The 27,931-nt window shown below is 39.8% G+C and overlaps 1 protein-coding gene across 2 annotated transcripts in view; it reads right to left on the bottom strand.

Annotated features, from left to right (window-relative positions):
• Window positions 1–18,705, bottom strand: part of TEX9 (testis expressed 9) — a 54,295-nt gene extending 35,590 nt beyond the window's left edge. Inside the window, exons 1-6 of one of the 2 annotated variants that reach the window (XM_072615810.1) lie at window positions 18,492–18,705; window positions 18,339–18,403; window positions 15,443–15,506; window positions 14,532–14,608; window positions 2,079–2,124; window positions 943–1,028 (exon numbers count right to left, since the gene is read on the bottom strand). In XM_072615810.1, coding sequence (XP_072471911.1) covers window positions 943–1,028; window positions 2,079–2,124; window positions 14,532–14,608; window positions 15,443–15,506; window positions 18,339–18,403; window positions 18,492–18,548 — 395 coding nt within the window. In that variant the 5' untranslated portion in view covers window positions 18,549–18,705. The remainder of the gene's footprint in view (window positions 1–942; window positions 1,029–2,078; window positions 2,125–14,531; window positions 14,609–15,442; window positions 15,507–18,338; window positions 18,404–18,491) is intronic. The other variant, XM_072615818.1, reaches the window with a different exon arrangement.
• Window positions 18,706–27,931: the final 9,226 nt, after the last annotated feature.

Genomic DNA, 27,931 nt, shown 5'->3' on the forward strand with positions numbered 1-27,931 from the left:
ATATATCTCACAAGTCAGCATAAGAAATTAAATGGAAATTTGGGGGAGTTATGCGGAAGCTGCAAATGACACAGAAGGGCCAGTAGATGACACAGAAAAAGTTTAAAAACTCAGAAATGCATAAAATATATGTACAGTATTGTATAATATAGCCTATGACCAAACACTTAACCCAAATTTTACAGTAAGTACTGTAAACACCCCATAAAAGAAAAAGAAGTTCAGATTACTTCTCTGGTACAAAGGCAAGACCAAAATTTTTTACATGGATTTTCCACATCTTTTCAGATCAGGGAGGGCACTGTGCCCACAGCGTGGAAGGGCTGACTGTATAATAGACAAAAGATGAGGCCAGGGATGAATGAAAAAATTATTTAGTTATTACTATATGCCAGGCACTATTCTAAATGATGGGATCAAGGAACTTGTCCTAGCTCCTCTGAGAAGCCAGTTTACTTTAAATTAATAATAAGAAATACAGCAATTTCACTCATGACCACATTACATAGTCATTTGTGGGCTCCTGCAAGATATCACTGACTCCGGTGTTTCAAATGTATGAAAATGGGCATGATACATATGTAAAATTACATAAATAAGGTAAGAGTAGTTATGCAAAAGGAGGCAGCTAGGTGGTTAAGTGGATAGAGCACTGGGCCTAGAATGAAGAAGATCACAGATCAAATCTAGTCTTAGCCAGTTACTAACTGTGTGCCCCTGGGCATGTCACTTAACTTCTGTTTGCCTTAATGCAATGGAGAAGGAAATTGCAAACTACTTTAATCTCTTTACCAGGAAAATCCAATGGACTTTGTCATGTAGAATAGGACGCAACTGAAAAACGACAAGATGTAGAAAAGTTCAGAAAGCTCAGTTATTCATAGTGATGATATTGCTAAGTTTTGGAACCAGAAAAGGAAAGCAATACTTCAAAATACATACCTTGAAGTTTTTCTCTTTCCTTTATTCCCAGACTGTGATTTGTTTTGAATTTCAGTCATGGAATCAGATTTATTGATCTTTGGTTCCTAGGGGAGAAAATAAATTATCAATTAATTAGCATCCAATCATTTTCCAAATGATACATTTGTCACATATGGGTTTGCTGTTTACCTGTACAACAGTTACTGATTTTTATTCAATAAATAGTAATAGTGGAAGGGGGATGCTGAATTTTAAAGCCGCATGTGACAAAAACCATCTCACAACTCTCATTTGAAAGATGAGTGAAGTTGAACCCAGAAAGGTTAAATGACTTGCCACTAACTTCTTAGTGGCAAAGCTATGACAAGAGTTTGGGTCTCACAATTCACAGTTCAAATGGATGTAAAGAATATTAAATAGCTACTATGCCTTCCTTACTAACCAACCACTTGCTCAATTTCAATTATTGAAGGTCTTTCTCTTATTTAACTTCAAGATGTCCATGTCTTTTGTCTGGGACTCTGTTTTGCAGTAGGAGGGCCACAGTTCTAAGACTTCAAATCCTTCTGTTCTCCTTGTATCACTGGATCTGTTATTTAACTCAATTTGTGCCTCTAGAGAAGGAAAAATTTTTGCTTCTGGAGGAAATCCATGAGGTTGTACAGATATGCAGTTCACAATGATTTTTTTCTTTTTTACTCCAACAGAAGGAGGCTCTGATTTTTGTCAGAGAAATCAATAGAGAAAAGGAATCAATGTACAGAAATTCACTTTGCAGGTAACTCTTCCAAAACACATATATTTCTAGTAACAATGGGCTTGCTATGTATGCTCTCTATAGGGATAGGGACCTGTGAATTCAGTGATACAGAGAACTCCCTGGTGAGGGAATTCCCTCTACCAAAGCTGGTAGACACCTTCTCTGCAACTTATCATCTTAGAGAGAGACCTAGAGCATTGAGGGATGCACTGATTTGCCCAGGATCAGACTATGTGTCTATCATGTGCCCAGCTCCAAAGCCCACCCTGTCCATTATGCCATGATGCCTCCTATGCTCTCTTTATACCTATCTGTTTATATTTATCCAAATGTGAAAATAAGTTTGTTTTTCTATAGGACATATATACATTCAAAGAAAATTTCATTTTAGTACCTTATTATTGGTCACTAGGAAAGCTCCTTCAGAAGACAAGCGAACTCTAGGAAGCAAGAAAATATATAAATTAATCATTGGTCATTATAAGCTGACATTAATATTTAATAGTAACAACTTAAACACTAGTCTTCACTCTACCCCTTCCTAACTCCGTGTGTCCTCGACCAAGGACATTCTTTTGTAACACTATGGACTTCAGTATCTTCATCTGTAAAATGGGGCTACTGGGGACTCCTTTTATAAAAGACGCCTTGGTCCTTTCCAGCTTATCAGGCTATGTCAAATGAGAAGTATAGAAAGCATGTGAAACAATAAAGCAATATTTAAGTTATTAACATAAAAACCTCAGAAAAACTGTCAAGTGAACGGCTGGCTATCTACTCTTAAGATGGAAAAGTTAACTTAAGCTTTACTCTTTTCCTCAAGTACAACTAATACCTGTTGAGGACAAAATACAGAGCTAGGATCTAGGAATCTGAATATAAAAATAAACACAGACCTTATCCTAAAGTAGCTTTTCCTTGGCATTCCACCTACTGAACTAGCTACACATACAAGGACTTTTAAAAAAATTAAAAAATATAGACGTATAAAATTTAGAGTAATGAATACATCTTCCAAAAACAAGAATTTATATAGAAAGCACAAATAGGTTATTTATAATAACAGAACAAAAGAAAGCCCTCATTTTTTCAGAGACACAAATGTGTCTGAATGCTATATATTTTTAAGAAAACCCTCTTAATCACCCTGGTATGAATTTGAGGCTTAACATCACCCTTGAATGCTGTCTTTCTCCTTTTGTTTCAACTTAAAATCCGTTAGCAAAGTTGTTTCTTCTATGGATTTGGAACACACCTATTCTATTTCTAGTGTACCTAAGTGAAAGAAGCAGAATGCAGAGTAATCCAGCAGCCTGCCTTTTGTTATGCTTTCCCATGAAAATAAAATTTGAGATACTGACTCACCAGACCAAGGTTCAACCAACCACTGTCCACCATTCTGTTTTGCTCAGCTCTGCCCTGCCCTGCCCTGCTTCCCTCCCTCCCTGGAGAAGGAGTGGCTGCAGCAGCAGGCCTACGTTGAACTGAGATCCAGGCCAATGCAGCACCCTCTGAAACACCACTTCAAGACTATGAAGTTTACAATTCATCTGCTACCCAATACCACCCCTATGGCTAACAATCTCCCATACCCTATTTCTTTCCCTAGCCCTGTATTAATTACTAGTTAGCAAACTACCCCCTACCCAAATCTTCTGTTCTCTCCTCAACTAGAGAGAGACCTAGAGGATCCCATCCTCCTCAATCCCACTCCAACCATGTCTCCTTTCCTACCCCTTCTACTATATCTTCTAGAATTCCTATTCCATAATAAACAAATTTCCCTTCATTCTGGACTTTTTTCCCTTACATTCCTCTCTATTAGCTCTCACTATAATCTCTTATCCCTCTTGATACTACCTACCCTGGCCATCCACTCCAGCATTGGCCTTCTTAAACAACACATGCTCCCACCCCAACTTAGAAACACTGGTCCTGTAGGGTGACTTGCAATATTCCTTGTCAGGACTTCCTTTGAAGTCCACTCTATTACAATTTTTCTTCTAATGCACATCATGATGGCTACTGTATACCAGTTCCCAGGTCGTTCTCCTTCCTTTCTCAAGGAGTTTGGCACCTGGATTGCCACCTTTTCTTCTGCTCTAACTTCTGCCCTTATGCTTGTGAACTTCAATATTCACAATGATGCTCCCTTACACTCGCTTCCTTAAATCCCATAACCTATTCCTTCATGCCACTTCAGGTCACACACTGGACCTGACCATTACCCATAAGTGTTCCACTTCCTTAATTAAAAACTTGATATTCCTCTATCTGACTCATCCCATTGTTCCCCACACCTCAACCTTCCTAAACCTATTCTTTGCCCTCATTGAGACATCCTCAATCCCTCCTTCCTAGTGTTTTCTCCGGCCACTGTCCCTGTTCTGATTATACTTCCTTTCCAAGGCTGACCTGATGGTTATTCATTTCAAATGCTACGATGCCATCTGCTTTCAAATCTCTTGCCCAACATGTGCTATCTCTTACCAAAAACTCAACCCTGGCTTACTCTCACCATGGGCCTCCTCTGTTCCTATTTATTCCTGCTGCACAGAGCTAGAGGAAGTCACACAACAATGCCTATTAGGTAGGTACCCACTTTAACTGGACCCTCCCACAATAAAGTAGTCCTTCTATTTCTGACTAATATTCCCTAATCTCACTTCTTACAGAAGCTATTCCAAATCTTCTCTGCCCTCCTCAAGCTTCCTTTCCCTTTCCCCATTCAGCTGAGGACTTGCTTCTTATTTTACTGAGAAAAGTAAGGTTTCTTCCTCAAGCTCCCTCTTCTCCTATTCTATCTCAAAACTCCTTGACATTTTCTCCCACTCTTACCTCTTTTCCCACTCTCATAATGAGATAGCCCTTTACCCTGACAAGTCCAACCCCCCACATATGTCTTTGATCTCATCCCTTCCTGTCTGTTCCTGCAGACTACAACCTTAATCATCCCTTTTCTCAAATCTTTCTTCTTTCCCTGTCTACTGATTTCTTCCCTACTGTCTTCAAACCTGCCCAAGTCACCTCAAATCTTCTACAAACTTTACTGGACCCTACCACCGCCCTCAAAGTATGGGGTTTCCCCCTATCTTCTGTTCCTTTCTCAATCAAATTCTTAGAAAAAGCTATTCATACTCGTGCTTCTACTTACTACCTCTCCTTTCACTCACTCTGCAATCTGGGTTCCAACCTCAACAGCTCAATGAAACTGCTCTCTTCAAAATGATCAAACTCACCAAGTCTATGTCATTTCTCATCTTTCTCAATGTGTCTGCTGCCTGATGACAATGCTGTTTACCCTGTACTGAATACTCCCTCCTTTGGGGGTTTTTGTGAAATTGCTCTCTCCTGGCTCTCCTCTTTTCTGACAGCTCCTGCTTCCATCTCCGTTGCTGGCTGATCCTCTGTGTATGTTCTTCAAGGGTCTGTCTTGGACCACCTTCTCTTCTTTCTTTATATTCTCTCGGTAACTGAGGTTTAATTATCCTCTCCATGCAGATGATGCCCAAGTCTATATATCTAGTCCTAGTCTCTGTCTTGATTTTCAGTCTGATGGCATCAGCTGTCTCACTACCTCTCACCTAGATTATCTCAATAGCCTCCTTTGGTCTCCCTGCCTCAAGTCTCTCCCCACTTTAGTCTACCATCCACCCAACTGCCAATGTGATTTTCTTAAGTGCAAATTCAATCACTTTACTCCTCTAACGTAATCAGTTCTAGTGGTCTCTATGACCTCTAGGTTCAAAGATAAACGTCTTTGTTGATTTTTAAAGGTCATTCATATGCTGGTTCCAATCTACCTTTCAGCCTCATTGGATGTTACTCCTCCGGTACTTTGTGACCCAGCCAAACTGGCTTTCTCTCTATTACTCTCAACTACAAAATTCCATTCATTTTCCACCCCATTGCTTCTGCACTGGCTGTCTCCCAGGTCTGGAATGTACTCCTTACCTTTCAGAGTTCTTGTTTCCTTCAAATATGCAGCTTCCTGAGCCTCCAACTGCTTACAGCCTCCTTTCCAAACTACTTATTATGTATTTCACTGCTGTAGATTTATATATGTATTTGTGTTCTTCCTCATGTATGCTTCTTGTGAACAGTGATAATTTCATTGCTTGTATTTGTATTACTGACACACTGCCTAGCATACAATAGGCACTTGATATATGTTTGATCGATTATTGAGCCCAGTTTCCACTTAACCACATGCTATGCATATAGGACGTAACTAAATTCTGGTCAACACACTGCTTGATACAGAGTAACCCTAGATTACTGCTATATACTGTACTGTATATTGGTGGTAAAAATTACTTTAATCATTTTGAAAAGGAAATTTAAATTCAAGAAAAATTTATTGAGCACCTACAATATACAACAGTAGCACTGTTTTGTGTTGAAATAGATATTTGGCACACCAAATTATCTTATGTATGAAATAATTTCCAATATCCAAGTATCATGTTTCATTTGGTAAAATGTATCTATATGAAATAGTGTAATTTTTTAAAAAAAGCCACTTTGTATAGGTAAATAAAAGATTCATTTCCAATTTATACTTCAAGAAAATTTAGCATAAAAAACAAAACATTTATTTTTGTTCTTTAGAATAACATTTATTTTTGCACTTGTGAAATGAGTCTCTCACTTCATTTCACAGACACAACAGACTACTAGTTAACCTTCTTTAGCTCCTTAGTCCTCCATTGGAAGGGTTTGTTTAAGTCTTTATACCACTGATATAGAAGTACTTGTACCGATAGCAATAATAATCATTAACAATTTATTTATAATTATATTTTAAAATATTATTTTCAAGCTACAACTTTTAGGAATTGTATCGCTTGAAACTTTTAGTTCAAGAAATTTCTGTGGGCTGTGAAGAGATCATTTATATATATATTAGATATACTATTTATATCATATAGATATAGTACTATATAGACATAATACATATATTAGATAAAGTATTTCTTTTTTATTTCTAAACAAGCAAATATATTTTAACAGTACATGTCACATGGTGAACACAATAAATTCAATAATGATATTTTAAATACTATTGTGATTTTCTGCATATAAAATATTAAAGGACTGACTGTGTGTTCATCCTTCGTTGCTGAAGAAGACATGCCATCAGAGAAATGATGACATGACTGGTACTTGACTTTGTTTTGAGTGAGGGAGGGCTGTGCAGATCCCCAGCCTCACTTCTGCTCCAGAGCCATCTGGATCCAGTGACCAGATATTCATCAGGATGACTGGAGATGACCTAGGGTGAGGCAACTGGGGTTAAGTGACTCACCCAAGGTCACACAGCTAGTGAGAGCCAAGTGTCTGAGGTAAGATTTGAACTCAGGTCCTCCTGACTCCTGCACTGGTGCTCTATCCACTGCACCACCTCTACATTGAAAGAAAAGTTCACATAGGGCTAATAAGTCATCCTCTGGTGGTACCTCTATTCTATTTCAGTTACTGGTATAACTGCTTTAACCTTTGAGTGTTGTCATTTTTTAAATTTAGGCTACACATTTTATTATATGAGAAAAAGAAGATTCTACTAGCACCTCTGAGTACTCTGATGTAATTATAACTATTGAAGGTGGTCTCAGAATACTTCCCTCACCAAAAAGTGATTGTGAATCACGGTACAATCTCCCTCACAAGACATTCCCATGCTAAGATGTAAATGACGGAACCTTAAGTATTCTCAAAAGTTCAAGGAATTATCTTGTCAGAAGAAAGTGTACTTATGAAGGAAACGGAGAAGCCTAGAATGAAATCCAGAAAACAGATCTGTGAAGAGCTACAGTGCTTTAGGCATAAAAAGAAAGAGATTGGGACAGAAACAGTCTAGGATACAAAGGGGAGAAATCAGAAAATAATTTGTTCTTCTTGCTATAATTTTGATATAGTCATTTTTACAATATCAGCAACCATATCTTTTAAAGCCCTTTGAAGATCTCATGCTTATCAGGCATCTTCAATTACCTATAGCAGCAAGACTGAAGCCACGGTTGCCTGAACATTGGCACCTACTCCCATAGGAAAAGTAAAAAAAAAAAAAAATCAAAAGCTCAATTTCCACATCCAAATTCCATGTATGGTTCCTATAAGACAAGGTTTAAGGGTGGGGAGCAGGATCAAGAAGAGTTATTTGAAGTTAGTGAAAGGAAGACTCAAGAAGAACAGAGTTAGCAAAGTAAGGCGAGGTAAGCAGAACAAATGGGTGAATATCAAATCAACGGAATGGACTGGTAGATGGGACGAGTTGACTAAACAGATCAGAAGCTGATATATGGAGGGTGGGGAGGTGCTGAAACTACAAAAGGATCCAGGATGGGGCTGTCTGTCAAGTTACTGCAAGGCGATAAATGGCTGTAAAGATAATTAGGATTTAGAGATAAAACTAAATACTAACAAGTAGTTTGCTTTTTTTAAAAAAAGTTATAAACCTCAAACAGAACAGAGCTTGGAGATGATTTTGAAATAACTTGCATTGAGTGAGTAATGTTTGTATTTCTGTTACAGGCAACACATAACACATATATCACATAACAGACTACCTCCCAAGGCTACTGCCAACTTTTGGGGATTCATATGGTCACAAATGACAGTGACAGAAGGAACATAAAAAGATTTTTAAAGGATGTAAGCTCTGTGCAGGCAGCGGCTATTTCATCTTTTTATTTCTATCTAGGAGGCACTTAATAAATGTGTTTTGATTGACTAAAAGCAAATTTGATAATTATCACTTAAACTTTCTGGGATGCCACCCCTGACAGGACTATGGCCCTAGATGAGTATTCAAAAGAAACAGAATAGGTAAAAAGAAGGGAAAGATAAAAATAGGCATTAAGAGACATGAGGAAATCTAGGTGCCAGAGGAGAGAACCATGGTGGAGAGTATTTGGGTGAAGATCATTAGAGGGTGAAATAGAAATGACTGTCATCAAAGTACACTAGAGACCAGTAAAAGAAACAGATGAGGAGTCTGGGGAGCAGCACAGAGGCATGATATATTAATGATGGAGAACTTCAATTATTCAGATATCCACAGGATTTTTTTCTGCCAAACATAGCAGTTAATAACTTCTTGACTCACTTTAACGATAATTTCATCTTTCAAAAGGTAAGGGAAACAAAAAGAAGAAATTCCCTTGTGGATCTGATTTTCATTAAAAAGGAGGAACTAGTTACTAGGTAGAAGTGGGTTAAAGGGCGGAAATGATGGGCACAATGGGAAGCAGCGACCACTCCCTTTCAGAGTTTGTGACAGAAAAGAGCAAAGTTGGGCATAATGTGATATACCTCAAAGATTTTGTCAAAATGGATTTCAAAGGATCCAGCACAAGAATAGGTAGGATTTTAGGGATGAAAGTCAGCAAGTGAAGCCAACTCAAGCAATATGGAAACATCAAGAACGAGATTCTGAAAACAAAGAGGGAAGCAGTTACTACGAGGAAGAACAACTGAAATAATCTGGAGAGACCAATGTCTCTTCGAGGATGCAAAGGAAGTATCAGCCACCTTAGATTTTTAAACAATATGCACAGAAGGCAGAAATAAAGGGCAGATAACAGAGGAAAACGATGAGTGCAGCACAGTGCTATCTGTCAGGAGCTCAAGCTCAGAAAAAGCTCAAGTGGGCAAAGGCAAGCAAAGGATAACAGAAAAGGTTGTTTTAAAGCATCAAAGGAGAAAGATGAGTATCCCAGAAAGGTCAAAATGATCCCTTAGGGCCAAAAGGCAAATGATAACTAAAAACAGAGAAGATACAGAGCTGCTCAATTCTTCCTTTGCTCCTGTTTTCTCCTCAAGAAGAATAACTTCTGTGCTGAAAATGCCATAATAAAAAAGACTAACAAGGCATTGATATCCAAAATAAGTAAGGATATTGAAAAAAGCCCCTGGTTACCTTTGATAAATTCACGTTACCTGACCCTGATACACTACAGCCCAAGGCACTGAAAGAACTGATATGCTTCTCTGCTAAGAAACTGTCAGTGACGTTAGAAAGACCAGAAAATTCACAGGAGACCCACCACATGTTAGAGAAGGGTAAATGTTGTACCACTTTTCAAAGAGTGGAGAATATTGTAAACTACAGGCCACTGAGTTTGACTTCACTTCCTTGGGAAATTTTAGAATAAGTCATTAAAGAAATGATCTAGAAAAAGAAGCAGTATTTACAAAAAGTGATCATAGAGTCATCAAGAACTGCTTATGTCAAACTAACCTCATTTCTTTTTTACACAGGGCTATTAAACTGGAATTTTAAGGGAATGTTATAGAAACAGTTTACTTAGCAAAGCATCTAATAAAGTATTTCTGACTACTACTGTGGAGAAGATGAAAACTATGAACTAAGTGATATAATTAGATATATTCAGAAGTAGCTGAATGGAGATACTGAAAGAATGGTTTCTGATGGTCAAACTGAGAGATCTCCAATGGAGTGCCTCAGTGCTTCAATCTGTGCTATTAAAATTTTTATCATTAGCTTAGATAAAAACACAGATGACCCATCCATCAAATGTGCTGACAACTAAATGCTAATTTCCTGACTTGTATTAATGATAAAGCAAGGGAAAATTAATAAAATAGATGACAGAATCAGGGTCCCCCACAATCTTGATAAGCTAGGGCACTGGGCTGAATCTAATAAGATAAGCTTCATATGGATAAATGTAAAGTCTTGTAATTGGGTTCAAAAAAATCTACTTTACAGGTACAGGATTAAAGGGACATGGTTAGGTAGCAGTTTGTTGGGGTCCTAATGAGCTGAAATTTCAATATGGGACAGCAGAGTCATGTGATGGCCAAAAAAGTGAATGCAATCAATATGGCATCAACAGAAGAACAACAGAACAAGGAGGTGATAGGGAAACTGTGGTCGGCCCCAGGTAGAACATATCTGGAATACTGCGTTCAGATCTGGAGGCCACAGTTTAAGAAGGACATTGATGAGCCAAAGAGAATCCAGAAGAGGGCAATGAGAATGTCGGAAGAAATCTGAATCCATATTAAATGAGGATAAGTTGAAGGAACTGTGGAGGCCTAGAAATTAGACTTGTTCTGTTAAGTTCCAGAAGGCAAAACAAGAAATAATAAAGAGAAGTTGCAGAGACACAAATTTAGATTTAATGTCAGGAAAAATTTCCTCACAATTAAGAATTGTCTAAACATGTAATGAGCTGCCTATGGTGGGTTCCTCTTCCTTGGAGATCTTCAAATAGACTCTATATGACCCTTTGTCAGGTATGTGTTAGCTACTAAGGTCCCTTTCAATGCTCAAAAAAATTTAAGTTTTGTTGGAGGCATACAGTCTTACTGATGGGACCATAAATCAATTGAAATAATGAAATATAAGTAGCAGTCACTCTCCCCCACTTCACTTAGTCCATTAGTTTTCTGATGGCCACAGTGAACACCTCTCCTCCTTCAGACTTTATGATTTACTTTTAGGAAAACTAAAAACTAAGTATAACATATTAATAACTAAAGATATAAGATTATATAAAGATGCAAAAAAGCTTTTGACAAACTCTATATGTAAAAAAAGCACTAAGGAACATAGCAACAAATGCTCCAGTTCTTAATACGGTAAAAAAAAAACAAAAAAACCCCACCTATCTAAAACCAAGAAACTCACATTATCTATAAGGGAGAAATGCTAAAGACCTTTCCAATATGATCTAGGTAGAGCAAAGATGGTTGTTATTACCATTATTATTTTATGTAAATTTAGAAATACTAGCTAGAGTGATAAGACAAGCAAAAGAAATAAAGGGAATAATCACAGACAAAGAGGAAACAATGACAACTCTTTTTAATATGATGGTTTACTTAAAAAATGCAAACACTTCAACTGAAAATATTGGAAATGATAACATCAATAAAGTAAAAGAATATAAAATAAATCCACAAAAATCATAGACTGATTTATTACCAAAAAAGCCCAAATGGGAGAAAGCTTTTCCAAAATAATTAAAGAATGCAACATTATCAGACAGTTACTGACTAACATATGCAAAGAAATTATATAGGTAAAACCTCAAAACAATATTATATAAAAACAGACAAATAACTGGAGAGATATTTATTGCTCATGGTTGGGCCATGCCAACATGAACAATGACAATACTACCTAAATTAATTTACAGACTCAATGCCAAACCAATCAAATGATCAACAGATTGCCTTACATAATTAGAAAAGTAATAAAATTCATGTGCAGAAACAAAAGTTGAAGAATATCAATAGGCCTAATTTTAAAAGTGAAAAAAGGGATTTAGCAGTATGAGATCTCAAGCTATATAAAGAGCAGCAATGATCAAAACTAATTAAAAAATAGGAAAGTTGATCATTGGAACAATCTAGGTACACAAGACCCAAAATCAATGGAATATAGTAAACAAAGTATTTGATAAACCCAGGGACTCCAACTAGTGAAGTAAGAATTCACTATTTAACAAAAAAAATTAGACCCCTATCATAAGCCACAATAAATTCCACACAGACACTATATATATACATATATGTATATATATATATATATATATATATATACATATATGTATATGTATATATATATCATAAATAAGTTTAAAGAATCAGGACAGGAGAAGAATTTCTAACCAAAAAAGGGACAGAAAGGAGAGATAGGAGGGAAAAGAGACAATTTGGATTACATAAAATTGAAAAGTGTATACACAAAATCTATGCAATTAGGAGGAGGAAAGTTAGGGGGGGAAATCTTTGCAATAAATTTCTCTGATAAAAGTATGATAATGAAGATATATAGGAAATTGATACAATTAGATAAGAACAAGAACCATTCCCAAATAGGTAAAAGGTCAAAGGATAACAAATAGGCATTTTTCAAAAGAAGAAAGGCAAGTTATCAACAATCATATAAAAATTCTCCAATTTGCTAACAAGAAATGCAAATTAAAAGAACTCTGAGATTCTACTTTACACTGATCAAATTAGCAAAGATGCCAAAAAAGGGAAAATGACTACTGGTGGTAGGAATGTGGGAAGACAGGCACACTGATGCACTGTTGGTGCTGTGAAATGATCTGACCATTCTCTAAAGCATTTTGGAACTATACTCCCCAAATTATTAAAATATACATACCCTTTGGCTCAGTAACACCACTACAAGGTCTATACCCCAAATAGATCAAAGGGAGATAGAAAAAGACCTGTGTGAACTAAAATTTTTGTAGTATCACTTTCCGTGCAGCAAAGAATTATCAGGAAAAGCAGAACAAATTATGGCACATGACTATAACAGAATATTACTGTGCCATCCAGAAAGTACAAAAGGGATGGATTCAGAGAAACATGTGATGATCACTTTTAAACTAATGAAAAGTGAAGTGAGAATAATCAAGAGAACAATTTGTGCATAATTATAATACTATAAAGGAAGTGAAAGATTTAAGATCTATGATAAATACATTGACAAATTATGGTTCCAGGAGACTGATGATGAATCAGGCTTCCCACCTCTTGACAGAGAAAGAGAGTGGATTAGAGATACAGAATGAGACACATTCAACACAATCAAGTGTGTGGGTTTGAATGCTTTAACCATATATATCTGTTATGGGGGAGGGTCTTTTGGTGGGGAGGAAAGTTGTTGGGGAATGCTGGAAAGGTCATAATGGTGATAGCAAAAAAAAGGAGGAAGAACAGGAAAAAAAGGAAATTTCAAAGAAACACTGGAAAATGGCAGAGGGAAACTGAAAGGAAGCCACGGACAGGCATGACAATGTTGAGAATTATTTCATGAATTTGATATATATTTTTAAAGAATGCAAGCCATGAACAGTAAAAATTCATAGCGTGCTATTCTTTTACCATTAATCTTTGTGGAGGAGAATGCTGCTATTTGTTGATGTTCTCAAGTTCTTCATATTAAAAAGAGAAAATAAGTTTTAAAAGAAATAAACGTATCTGGTTTGCTCTGTATCTATACTGTCTAGTTACAACTTGGTTCTAGCTTCTCTTCATCAGTCCTACTTTTTATCCTTCTTCAACTCTTTAGCTTACTACCTACAGTAGCCATTCAAAAGACTCTTCTCCTTCAAGTCTCCTCTGCCCTGCTACAGCTGTTACTCTAATTTACTTTGACACTTTTTTCTGTCTATCCATTATTCATCTCAACACCTTGTAACTTCTTTCTTCCTTCTCCGAAGTCCCAGAAGAAAAGGTGTATTACCTCTGTTCTAAATTATCCCTTTATCTGCACACCTGGATCCTCATCCTTTCCAATACCAGAAGAAATTCCCACATTTATCCATTCTCTTTCCATTATCTTTAAGCTCTTCCTTTTCATTGGCTCCTTTCCCTTACGACTTTAAAAACACATCTGCCTATTAGGAAAAAAAAAATCCCTCTTATCTAATTATCATCCTATTTCCCTCTTTTCTTTGACAGCCTAACTCAGGGGTGGGGAACCTAGGGCCTCAAGGCCCCATGGGGCCCTCTAGGTCTTCAAGTGCAGCGCTGCACTTGAGGCCACAATGTGAACTCATTCGAGGTTTTCTAGGCAAAGCTACTGGAGTAGTTTGCCATTTCCTTCTCCAGCTCATTTTACAGATGAGGTAAACAGAGTTAAGTGCTTTACCCAGGGTCACATAGCTACTAAGTGTTGGAGGTCAGATATGTACTTAGGAAGATGAGTCTTTCTGACTCCAGACCCAGCACTCTATCTACTGCACCACTTAGCTGCCTCCAAGGAGTTACATATAAGTTATGTGTTATTACTGTTTTTAAATGCATCCCATACAAGTTATTAAGACCATAAGTAATAAAGATATAATGTACTTACTTTCTATTGTCATCTTTCTCCTCATGTAGTTTAACTGGAGATGAAACTACTTTGGACAGTATCTCATTTTGATCTCTCTAATTAAGAAACAAAACAAGTATGATAAGTATGCTATATAGTAAAAGCATGCCAGTAATTCTAACATGGTGCCAATCTAAGATGCCATTTTCACCTGGTAGGTGACCAGAAGTCAATCATTCACTGCCAATGATCACTCAAAGAGACAGAGGGTGGTTCTCCCCACCTGTTGAACCAGAGAATGCCTATTAGCAGCTCTCTATTACACCACTCTACCAAGATGACCAAATCCTCCATTCTAACAACAAAGGTGTAGAACACAAAATAGGGCAGGAGATTTGGCAATTCTGACTTTGTCAGAAGTGGCTGGAGCTGCTCCAACCATGTGGATATTAGTACTATTACATTTTACTTTCAGTTTTGTTTTGGTAAATTCATTTAGGCCTTATGTCAAGTGAGTAAATTATTTGGGACAATGTCAGGAAGGGAAGCAAGAATGGGGCTCCTAGTAGGTATGGACAATACAAACCAAAGAGTAAGTTTTTAGGGGAGATTTTAGGGGAATTAATCTATACTCCTAGAGAGATACACAGAACCCAAAGGAACGTATACAGAAGGAAGTGGACTGTTCATGCTCAATTTGCATTGAGCTAGGGGTGTCTCAAACTTTAAAGGTCACCTTGTAGCTTACTCATATACAATTCTACTGCAGCTAATTCACCAAATAAGTCATTCATCTAATAAAGAAACAACTGTCCATAAATGTTACCCAAACTCAAGAAGGAAAGGTGCTCAAAAAAAGATGGAGGCAAGTGCTTCATAATATTAAAAAAATTGTTCCAAGCCCAAATGAGCATTTTGCACTACTTCAGCTAATTACAGCATTTACTTACTATTGCTTCTTCTGCTTGACGAACCAGTTCAGCTGTTTTTGCTTCAAGTTCTGCATTTAGACGTCTAAAATGTACAAAAAACTGTTAAATTAGGATTTACTGAAGTCTCTGAAGAAAATTAAATACCAGATGAAAATGCTAAAATTAGGTTAGCTTATGATATCAACAACGGAAGAGACTGTTACACCAAAACATAATCATTTCAAAAATTCCAAATACATTATTTTGTAGCTCCATAAAGAAGTCATTATTGCCAATTTAGCAGAAAAAAATGTGGTGCCAAGAATTTGGTATTAAAAAATATTTGATTCAGAAAGTATAGGGAGGCATAAACCAAAAACAAAATTGTATTTTATCTCCTCAAACATTCTAGTATTGAAAAAGTAAGTCAGTCAACAAGCATTTATTAAATATTTACTATACACAGGCACTGTGCCATGTGCTGAGGATACAAAGAAAGGCAACCCTCCCCCCAAAAATCAAACCAGCCCCTCCTTTCAAGGAGCTTTCAGTGTAATGGAGGAGTTAACATGAAAATAACCATGTATAAAACAAACATATAGAGATAGAGATGATCAATTGGATATAATCACCAAAGACCTTATCATTAATAGGGATTGGGAAATGCTTATTTTACAAAGTAGATTTTTAACTGGGAGTTGAAGGAACCCAGTGAATGAAGATGAGAAGGGAGAGAGAACTCCAGGCTTTCAGCCAGTGAAAATGCTGGGACCTGGAAGATGGTAGAATCTTGTGCAAAGAACAGCAAAGAGTTAGTTTTACTGAACTGCTTTTTTTTCCTCTTTTGTTTTTATTCATTGTTATAAGAGGTGGATTGATGGATAGCAGAGGAAGGATGAATAATTTAAGAACTGAAGGTCTTTTGAAAACAAAAGAGGTCAATATATTTTAAAATTTGCTGTTATAATAGGTATAACTATGAAAGTATTCCCTATTCAAATGAATTTGTGATCTCAGAGAGTTGTAGGTTTCCTCCAGTGGAGAAGATTACAATCCATGCCATCATGGAAAAAGTAAAAGGAAGAAAACCATGGTACCCAGAAAAGGAAGACTGAAGGCCCTCATTCCCAAAGTGATCATGTGGGCTTCTGCCAACCTAGCCCATTTATTCTTGGCACTGCAAAAAAACAGCAGTATAAATTTTTTTTTTTTTTACTACACTGCAGGGCTGGGATTCATTATAACTTTTGATGAACATATCTAGCAATCAAATCACAAGCAATTGAGCGTCAGGCACCTTGGCATTGGTACACTTTGTACATAAATGATTCATTCATCAGTGATCGTGGGATCAATGAGCAGAGAGCACACTATGTCCTACCTGTGCATTACTAAAGATCTGAAAGGATAATGTACAAAGGCTGTTAGAAGGTTATATTGGGAACCTGCCACAAGAATTCCCTTCTAGTTTACAGGAGGCACTGAAACAGGACCTAAAAAGTTGTAGCTGTCCTCCACAGTACAGTATCCATGGAGCTGACTGACTCAAGTCTTCAAAACCTGCATTGAAAGGATTCAGAATCTAAAGTCTTCGAATTCAGAAATCAGATTTGGCAATTCTGACTCTGTCAGAGGCGGCTGGAGCTGCTCCAACCATGTGGATGTTAAGCATCAACGCTCAAAGGTTCCACTCAGTGTGGGTGGGAAAAATGACAAGTCAAGGCCAAGCCTTCCCTAACACCTCCAGAAACAAACCCCGAACCACCGGGGGCTCTCCAGTCTTCTTGTACCTGAAACACCCCCTCCCCACGCATAGTGGGGGGGGTGTCAGTGACACCTCCCCCCACACGCACAGTGAGGGGTCAGTGATTCCCCCCCACACAAACACATACACACACACGCGTGCACAGTGGGGGGGATCAGTAACACACGCATGCACAGTGGGGGATCAGTGACCTTCCCACACACGCACATACAAGCACAGTGGGGGATCAGTGACCTACTCCCCCACACACGCACAGTGGGGGGTCAGTGACCTACGCCCCACACATACACGCACAGTGGGGGATCAGTGACCTTCCCCCCCCACACACACACACATACACACATATACACGCACAGTGGGGGATCAGTGACCTCCCCACACACACACACACGCACAGTGGGGGGTCAGTGACCTACCCCCACACACACACATGCACAGTGGGGGATCAGTGACCTCCTCCCTACACACATATATACACGCACAGTGGGGGGTCAGTGACCTCCCCCCACACACACAGTGGGGGGTCAGTGACCTCCCCCCCACACACACACGCACAGTGGGGGGTCAGTGACCTCCCCCCACACACACACGCACAGCGGGGGATCAGTGACCTCCCCACACACACGCGCACAGTGGGGGGTCAGTGACCTCCCCACACACACGCACAGCGGGGGATCAGTGACCTTCCCCACACACACACACACACACACACACACACGCACGCGCGCGCGCGCACAGTGGGGGGTCGGTGACCCGGGCTCCTGCCTCTTCCCGCTCCCGCCCTCAGTCCCAGCCTGGAAGGCTCTCTCTCCTCATCCCCCTCCTGGCCTCGCTAAAGCCTCCCTTTGTACACAAAGTCCCTTCCCTCGGAGACGCTCCCCTATTTATTCTGTATCGTGCTGGTACGAGGCTATTCGCTTACGGTCCCCCGACCCCACCCCACCCACTCAGGCTCTGAGCTCCTCGCTTTTCTCAGAGCCTGGTATACAGAAAGCGCTTCATAAATGTTCATGGACTAAAGTTCTCCACTGTGAAAGAAAGAGACGGCCGAGCGAGGGCGGGCGGGTGGAGAGGAGAGGAAGACGGGAAGCTAAAGAAGGGGAACCAGCGGCCGCCCCAGAGCGCCGCGGCCCCCCGCCCCGGCCCCCCGCCCCGCCGCGCGCTTCTTACAGATACTCCCCCTCCTTGCTCCGAAAGTCTCTCAGCTGCTTCGAGCTCCCGGCGGGGTCCCACCTCTGAAACAAGACAGGCCCACTTCAGACGCGATGCCGCGGGACCCCCCGCCCCCAGTCACCCCTGCCCCCTACCCCCATCCCAGGGTACCCAGGAGTCCGAGGCGGCAGCAGCGCCCCGCGGCCCGTCGGGCTCCCAGCGCTCCATCTTCCCGGGACGCGTCGTGGTTACCAAGGCGACCGTTCCTTCTCGCGAGAGTTCTTCCGGCCCTTTCCCGCCACCCCCTCCCCCACGTCCCCTCTCGGGGCTCGCTGCCTCCGCCAGCGAGGTAGAGGGGAGCCGAGGAGACGCCCCGGCCGGCCTTGGGAGCGCCCCACGAGCGGCCTGCAGGCCTGGCAGCCCTGAGCCCCACAGCTGGGGGCGCGCTGTCCGAGGCCTCGCCGTGGGCGCCTCTGACGTCAAGGGGGGAGAGCCAGGCCCTCGGGGAGATGTTGCCGGGTCAGACCAGCGCCCCCGGGGGTGCGACGGCGACTGGGAAGGAGGGGCGCCCTGAAAGGGCGCGTGCCCCAACTTGGGCGGTCCCCAGGACCATAAATGGAGCCATCAGCCTGTGGGAACGCTCACGAGGAAAACCGAACACGAGAACCACGTGCACGACGGGCAGCTACAGGGCCACGCGCTGGGCCCCACGAGACAGGCCCAGCAGGGCGGGGGATGTCCGGGGGACGCCCGACGTGGGCCGGCCCCGGGGGAGAGGAAGGTTGGGATGGGGGAGGGGCGGGGGCTGAGGGAGAGACCCCGGGGTGGTCTGTGGGGGCAGGAGCGAGACGCTGGGAATGAAGGACAAACGGGGGGGGGGGGGCGGGGGAGCGGGGCAAGGTTCCGGAGGCTTGGAAAGCTAGCCAGGAGTTGGGGCGGTTCTGCCCTGGCCAGGCTGGAGGGATGAAGGCCCCGGCCCCGAGTCAACCTCCCCAGGAATAGTAATCCCTCGTGCTTTGGTGGGGGAGGCAAGTGGAATGGAGGGGCAGCCAGGCGGTGCAGTGGGTAGAGCAGCAGTCAGGAGGACCTGAGTTCAAATCTCCCCTCAGATGCTTGACACTCACTAGCTGGGTGACCTTGGGCAAGTCACTTAACCCCAGCTGCCTCCTCCTGGGTCATCTCCAGTCATCCTGAGGAGTATCTGGTCACTGGATTCAGATGGCTCTGGAGGAGAAGGGAGGCTGGAGACCTCACTCAAAACCAAGTCCAGTGCCAGTCCTGTCATCATTTCTCTGATGGCATGGTCAGCAAGGAAGGACGAACACACAAGTGGAAATGGAAGGGGCAGATGTTCACGGAACCCAGAGTGAAAAAGAAACTTAGTCCAGTTTTGCATCCACCTTTCCTATCTTGGGACTGAAAATGAAAACTAACATGGCTGAGGAAGATGAGTGAGATCAATGAGGTAAGAGCCTGAAGAAACTCTTACGAGTTGGTCACTTAATCTAATCGTGCCCCCAAGGTAGATCACCCAGGCAATTCACAGAATCTTAGGTTTGGAAGAAAATTCATAGGTCATCTAGTCCAGCCAGTGTGAACAGATGTGTTCTAGGACGTAGCCACCCTGCAGTCATCTAGGTGTTGGGGAAGCCACAACCCCCCTCTCCAGCAGCTCTAATTATTAGAAGTTCTTCCTTCCTTTAAGCCTAATTGGCCTCTTTGCAACTTCTTACTGTACCTAATTCCGCCCTCAGAGGCGCAGGAGGACAAATCTAATCCTTACACTTGATGGCCTATGATATCCATGAAGGTAGAGATTCAAGTCTTTGTTCTCCCTCTAGGCTAGACCTTGCCACTTCCTTTCAGGAATTGTCACATGGCATGATCTCAGGGATAGTTGTTGAAATGGATAGAGTGTCAGGCCTGCAGTCAGACTCATCTTTTCTGAGTTCAGATCTGGACTCAGACATATAGTCACTGCGTGACTGTGGGCAAATTACTTCACCCTGTATGCCTCAGTTTCCTTATCTGTAAAATGAGCTGGAGAAGGAAATAGCAAACCAAGCTAATATCTTTGCCAAAGAAAAAATGTCTTCGACGAAAAATATCTTTGCCTCAAAAGAGGTCACAGAGAGTCAAACACAGTTGAACAACAACAAAAACCAGGTCTTTTTATAAGAAAAAATAGTATTTTTTCCCAAGTACACATAAAGATAGTTTTCAACATTCATTTTTTAAGATTTTGAATTCCAAGTTTTTCTCTTGTACTTTTCTCCCTTCCCAAGACAGCAAGCCATCTGATACAGGTTATACATGTTAGACATATTTCCACATTTGACGTGTGAAAGAAGAAACAAAACAAAAGGAAAAAACACCCAAAAAGAAAGTGAAAATAGCATGCGTGCTTCCATTTGCATTTAGACTCCATAGTTCTTTCTCTGGATGTGGATAGCATTTTCCATCAAGTGTTTTGGAATTGTTTTAGGATCCTTGCATTGCTAAAAAGAGCTAAGTCTATCATAGCTGACCATCGCACAGTGTTGCAGTTACTGTGTACAATGTTCTCTTGGTTTTGCTCACTTTGCTCAGCATCAGTTCATGTAAGTTTTTTGAGGTTTTTCTGAAATCCACCTGCTCATCATTTCTTATAGCACAGTAGTATTCCATTACATTAGTGTACTGTATCTTGTTTAGCCATTTCCCAGTTGATGGGCGTTCCCTCAATTTCTAATTCTTAGCCAACACAAAAATTGCTGCTATGAATATTTTTGTACATGTAAGTCCTTTAACCCTTTTAATGATCTCTTTGGGATACAGACCTAGTGGTGGTATTGCTGAATTAAAGAGTATGCATTGTTTGATTGCCTTTTGGGCATAATTCCAAATTGTTCTCCAGAATGGTTGGATCATTTCACAACTCCACCAAAAATCCCAATTTTTCCACAGCTTTTCCAACATTTATCATTTCCTTTTTCTGTCATATTGGCCAATCTGATAAGGATGAGGTAGTGTCATAGAGTTGTTTTAATTTGCACTTCTCTAATCAATAGCAATTTAGAGCATTTTTCATATAACTATAGATAGCTTTAATTTCTTCATCTGAAAACTGCCTGTTCATATCCTTTAACCATTTATCAGCTGGGGAATGACTCATATTCTTATAAATTTGACTTGGTTCTTAATATATCTTAGAAATGAGGCATTTATCAGAAACACTTGCTGTAAAAATTGTTTCCCAGCTTCCACTGATTTTGTTTGTGCAAAAACTTTTTAATTTGATGTAATCAAAATGATCCATTTTGTATTTCATAATGCTCTCTATCGTTTGTTTGGTCTTAAGTTCTTCCCTTCTCCATCCATCTGACAAGTAAATTATTCCTTGCTCTCCTAATTTGCTTATGGTATTCCAGTTTGTGCCCAACTCATGTACCCATTTTGACCTTATCTTGGGTATATTTTGCAGATACTGGTTTATACCAAGCCCACCAAAGTGGTCCTCCAGCCATGTGTTGTGCAGGCCTGGTCTATACCTAGTTTCTGCCATAGTATTTTCCAGTTTTCTCAACAGTTTTTCTCCAATAGTGAGTTCTTATCTCAGAATTTGGAGTCTTTGAGTTTATCAAACAGTAAATGACTATAGTCATTTACTATTGTGTCTTATGCACATAATCTCTTCCACTGACTCCAGGCCTGGCTTTCTATATCGACTGCACCACCTAGCAGCCACAGAGAGTACAGGTCTTTTTTGAATGTTAACTAGACAGTAGGCAAGCAGTTAAGACAGTCCATACTCTCAGAGCTCCCGTTCTAATGAAGGAAGTCATTACAAAAAGAGGTACTGAAAAGGTAGGGAGATATCCGGAGTGTGGAGATGGAAAATGAAAGACAGCCAATCAGAGCTAGAGGACACAGGGCAGAGTCTAAATCTATGGAGGGGTTGAAGTGTAGGCAGCATGATAGGGAGGTGATTGGATGTAGAAAGCTGTTTGATTGGAGGAAGGGCCCATAGTTGCAGGAAGCTTATTAAAGGAATCAGAATCCTCCAGCTCTAGAGCTGCTAGTGCTTTTTTCCCTTTAGCATTATCTACAACTTGAATAAAGGGAAACCCTAAAAGGACTTGACTAGTTTGCTCTCTACTGACCTTTGTCTTTTGAATAAGAAATTCCTGCGTGGAAGGGCTGAAGGAGCTTTGCAGTTTTCCAGGTAGTCACTGAAATTTTTTAAAACTGTTTTCAGCATGCAGACAAGGGAACAAACCTGAGAGCTGACAACTCCAGGCTTAGGGCTTCTGTTAAACTGAAAAAAGTGTAATGTGACTGACTTACTAAAAGAGTTTAACATTGCCTTCGTGACTGGAAGGTAGCAGAGACTTGGCTTTGTTCAGTGGGAGAGTGAAAAGTCTTAGAACAAGAGTAGGTGATGTGTGATGTGTCTATTCGTTACTAGAGACCAATGGCATACAGGCCTACAGTCCAGAATATTAAACCCCATGTCCAGGGCATGTGGGCTTCCCTACTTGTCTAGGTTTCTGTAAGTGTGTGTCCAGTCTTGCTCATGGACATTTACAGGATAAGTGTGATCTAGGTTTAGAGGTAGAAATTATTCCTGCTTTAACAGTCTGTTGGGCAGATTTTATGTTAGAAATATTATTGTTTTGTCTTCTTAAGTAAATTTTCATGTTTAAGAGTTAGTGATGTCGTTTGAATGGTTTGTATAAATAGAAGCACACCGATGGGAGTTCAGGAACTATAGTGGCTAAGTGTTACCCCCACAAGCATTACCCCTAGCACCCTGAAAGTCGAGTGGTATTAGCTGTCAAAGTGAGTGTAGGCAGAAAGAGTAAGCCAGCTGCAGACTAGGGAGAAAGAGAGTATCTGGGGAGATTGGGAGGCCAGTCCCCAAGCTACAACAGCATGAGAGACTTCGCCATAATGCTCTGCCATAAGCTAGGAAGCATTTATCTAATTTGTCCCCCTGAGTTGCCAGAGTAATAATCCTCTGAAAACACTCAGTGAGTTTATTAAAGAAAACCTAGAAAATAGGAGAAATGCTATAGGAATAGAGAGAGGTATGTATACTGATTTTTTAAAGAGGACTCAAATGATAGGATTATAGATAGAGAACTGGAAAGGACCTTCCATTTTAACTCACTTTTCCCATTTTACAGATGAGGAAATTGATGATTCCTGCAAATTATATTTTGATCTACTTGACATTCATCCCCAGAAAAATTTCCCTCAGTATAATGTAAACTCCTTGAGAAACTGTTTAGTTTTTGTCTTTGTATCTACTTTGCAAATAATAGGCACTTAATAAATGCTTATTTAATTGAATTGAATTCCAGAATAGATTATTAAAGAAATGGTTTATAAACACTTAGAAAAGGAAATGGTAATCACAAAGGACTAACATACTTTACTAAGAACAGTCTTACATCATATCCTTTTTGACAGGGTTACTAAACTATAGGTCTACAGTGAAATACTGTAGACCTGATTTACAGATCTGAATTTCTGTAAACCTTTGCAGGATATCTTATGCACAAGATGGAGAAATTTGGGCTGTACGGTAGTAGAGTTAGAAGGGCTGTTACTGAAATCAAACCCACATGTTGTGATAATGGATGAGTTCTTTAATGATTAGAGAGTATAGCTGACCAAGGACTGAACTTGTTACGATTCTTACAGGTAGGAGGTAGGAGAAATGAGAAAAGGCAGCAAGTCAGACAAGGAAGTATGAGAAACATAGAAAAACCAGAAAAATGTAATGTCTTGGAAGCCAGGGGAAGAAAGAGCTTCAAGGAATGGATGATCAGAAGTGTCTGTGGTAGGGGAGAGGTTGAAAAGATGAAGAAAGAAAAAAGGCTTACTGGACTTGGCAAGAAGGAACTTAATGGTATTTCAGTCACTTCGAGTAAAATATTATTAGAACCAAAAGTAACCTCCAAAACCATCTAGTCTAAACTGCTCATTTTACAAATAAGGGAACTGAGGCCCAGGGAGCTTAAAGAACTTGCCCAAAAGTACACTTAGTAAATAACAAAACCAGGTTCAAGCCCAAGCCGATTACAGGTTAACTAATTCAGGGATGGGGAACCTGTGGCCTCCAGCCCACATATATCTCTCTAGGTCTTCAAGTGCAGCCCTTTGACTGAATCTAAACTGGATCAAAGAGCCATTCTTGAGGACCTAGCGAGCCACATGTGACCTTGAGGCCACAGGTTCCCTACCCCTGCAGTAGTTCACTGATATGACATTCTTTAAAATAACATAAAACCCTAAACCATATTTCTTGAATTTGTATTATAGAAAGTAGGATAAGCATTCCATAGCTAATTCTCCGCTAAGAATCAATGATTATCAGAGTCAGCCAGTAGCCACATTCAGACTCACTAGGTTGACTTCAAAGATCAAGGTCAAATTAGGTCATAGAGGAGTGCTCTCAATCTTCAATCCTTTGATAACAGTACTTAAAACTTAGGTTTTTAATAGCTGTTAAGCTCCAATAGCCAAGCTTCTTTGACCAGATTTTTAGCACCAAAATGTTTGAGAGCTTCTCAACTCTTAAACAGATAATTTGTGTTTTCTATTCTAAGATAGTATTTGTTGTCTTCCAAAAGGCTTAACGCTGGAAGTTATAGACAGTTTTTATTATCTTGAAAATGCTTGCCATCTCTTATGATGTTGCCTTTGAAAAGAAATAATTGTTGAGAGATAATGTTTTTCCAAATGGAGTTTACAAGGTCAAAAATAGTCTTTCCCAATTCAGTTTCTGGTTCATTTTATTTTTACAGTGTATTACTTCTTTGATGTCAAAATAAAGTACTGCTGTAAATATGTTGGTGTATATTGGACCTTGCTTTTATCAGCAACTTTCTCTGGGCATACCTATCCAGAAAGGCATATGCCAGTTTACCCTTCTGCCATTAATGCCTTCATCAGAGTTCCTTGTCCTTCCATGAGCCTTCCAACATTAACCATTCTCATCTTGTGTTATCTTTGACGGTCTGTTGAGTGAGAGGGGAAGCCTCAGCATGGTTTTGATTTGCATTTCTCTCATTATTATCTTATAAATTTAACAAATACCTCAGCTTCAGTTTGTCATTTTTTTAAATCTAGATTTCTAATAAATTAAGTTCATAGTGTAGTTTTACTACTGTTCTCCAGCAGTCCAGGTGAAATGGAATTATATTCTGTGATAAGTCTTTCTCTGCTTCTGGGCTTACTTTTTGTGAAGCTTTCTAGGGGAGCTGAGTAGTGCAGAGAGCTAGAAAGACCTGAGTTCAAATCTAACCTCACATACTTCTTACTAACTGTGTGACCCTGGGCAAGTCACCTAATCTCTGTCTGCCTCAGTTTCCTCTACTGTAAAATAGGAATAATGACAGCATCTACCTCATAGAGTTGTTGTGAGGATTGAATGAGATATTTGTAAAAGAAACAGCACAATGCCCGGCACAGCACAGGTATGATGTAAATGCTTATTTCCTCCTTGGATCTTGTACCTTTTCAAAATAAAACCATAAGGGAAATACAAGCTGCTTCAGTCAGTTTTGTGATAGTTTGTAATGGAAATTTCAAATGATTTGGGTCAATCCAAGTAATAGACAAATGGGCAAATATTCATTTCAACCATATTTAGAAGTGATACTGTCATTAATGATCCAAAAATTTTGCCCGAGGTTCTTTTAACTACTCACTTTCACTTAAAATCATATACATATAAGTACTGTGTATATAGTTATCCAGAACTAGCTGGAGATATTATAGAGTATATATCATATTCCCTATGGACACTTTGAGATTTAAATATCTGGCCTTTAAGAAAACAGCTTTTTCTCTCCTCTTATCTATTAATGTAGATAACTTCTTCCATACCTTCTCACTCCTTGTGATTCTTGTCCATCATAGATCATTAAACAAAAAGGGACCTCAGAGACCCAGTAATTTAACCTTCACTCTACAAATGAGGAGGCTGAGGATGTGGCATGTTAAATGATTTGCTCAAGGACACAGTAGTAAATGTCAGGGACAGGATTTGAATCAAAGTCCTCTGACATTAGAGTCAATGCTCTTTCTCAGCTCCATGAAACCTCCATAGAGTGTCCGCCCAGTATATTGGCAGCCTTCCAAGATCTTTTCTACTGCAACACTGGGGTTGTTCTTCCTTACTCTTTGATACAGATGTCATATGTATGCTTATTGATATCGTCTATGAAATCTTTATTCAAGTTATTTTTGGTAATAGGATACACCTGCTTATATCCACCATGTAATTGGTGATAATTACATCCTTCAAAAGGTGAAGGAAGTGATGAGGAAATACTATTCTGGCCCTAATTCTGATCCACAAGGATGAACTGATTGTTTAAGTAGAATTAATGGAAACATTGGGGGAAGTGACCAAGTACCCTAAATTTAGGGACAGCATATTTGATAGGGATAAGGGAAAGTGTATCTAACTATAGAATCAGGTTTACTTTTGTACACTTCCCATTTTTCAGAGTCAGTAGTTAATTTTAACAAGTCAGATTAGAGCTATTGAAATTATACACAGTCTTTCCTCATTTGGAAGCACTTACTCAAATTAAAAAGGTAGTGAGGAATAGTGAGAAGAGGGCCGAATTTGGAAAAAGGGAACTGAGGTTTGAATGTGGTATCTCCAGCCAAACGTGCCTACTTCCTGGACGTGTCCCTGACAATTAGCTAGGTAGTCTGAAAAATAATTCTTCATATATTAGACCTATACCACCATGATCATAACACAACCAATTTTGCAACCTATATCAGGGCCAGGAGTTGTTAGCAATCTAGATTATGGGAAAGTCCAAATCAGTGCTCTAATTTCCAATACCGGTATATTGCCCAAATAAGGGGTTAAATGTGGTTTCATCAAGACACATTTTCCCCTGCATCCTTCATATCACCACCTACCTCCCATAAATGTCTTGTATGCAAAAGTCATGGTGACATAGTGGATAGAGAAGTGGCCCTGGCTGTAAGAAGATATGGGTTCGAGTCCTGCCTCTGACATAAACTGATTGACTCTAGGAAAGGCACTTAATGTCTGAATTCCCCATGCAGAAAAGGTATTGGTATAGACAAATATGGCAAGTCCTCACCATGAGTTCTTCACGCTGATGGAATTATAGGCCTGGTTAACATACAGGTGCATATAAACACACATGTATGTATGCACATGCACATACATGCACGAATAACCACAATGCATGCATATATGTACACATACATATGCACATATATGTACATACAACAAAATATGTGGACGTTACCTTATACTGGCTCTTGAAAGCTGATTGTTAAATTTTCAATGTGAATATTTACACCTAGGAAATCAGCAGACTTTCTGAATAAAGGCTTGATTTATTGTTGCATTGATTTCTAGACTTAAGAAAATGATGGAGAAAACATTAATGACACAAGCTAAACTTTAAGCAGTGTCTTTTGGTGGGTTTTTTTTCTCCTTCTGGAGAGCCAGGTATAAACATTTACTAGTATATACTTACACATGATTATAATAGACAAATATTCATATGTACACATACTTAGCTTCTCTCTTTCCCTGTTCTAATGATAAATTAATCATCATA

This window comes from Notamacropus eugenii, chromosome 1 (genome assembly GCF_028372415.1).
Source record: "Notamacropus eugenii isolate mMacEug1 chromosome 1, mMacEug1.pri_v2, whole genome shotgun sequence".
NCBI classification, from domain to species: Eukaryota; Metazoa; Chordata; class Mammalia; order Diprotodontia; family Macropodidae; genus Notamacropus; species Notamacropus eugenii.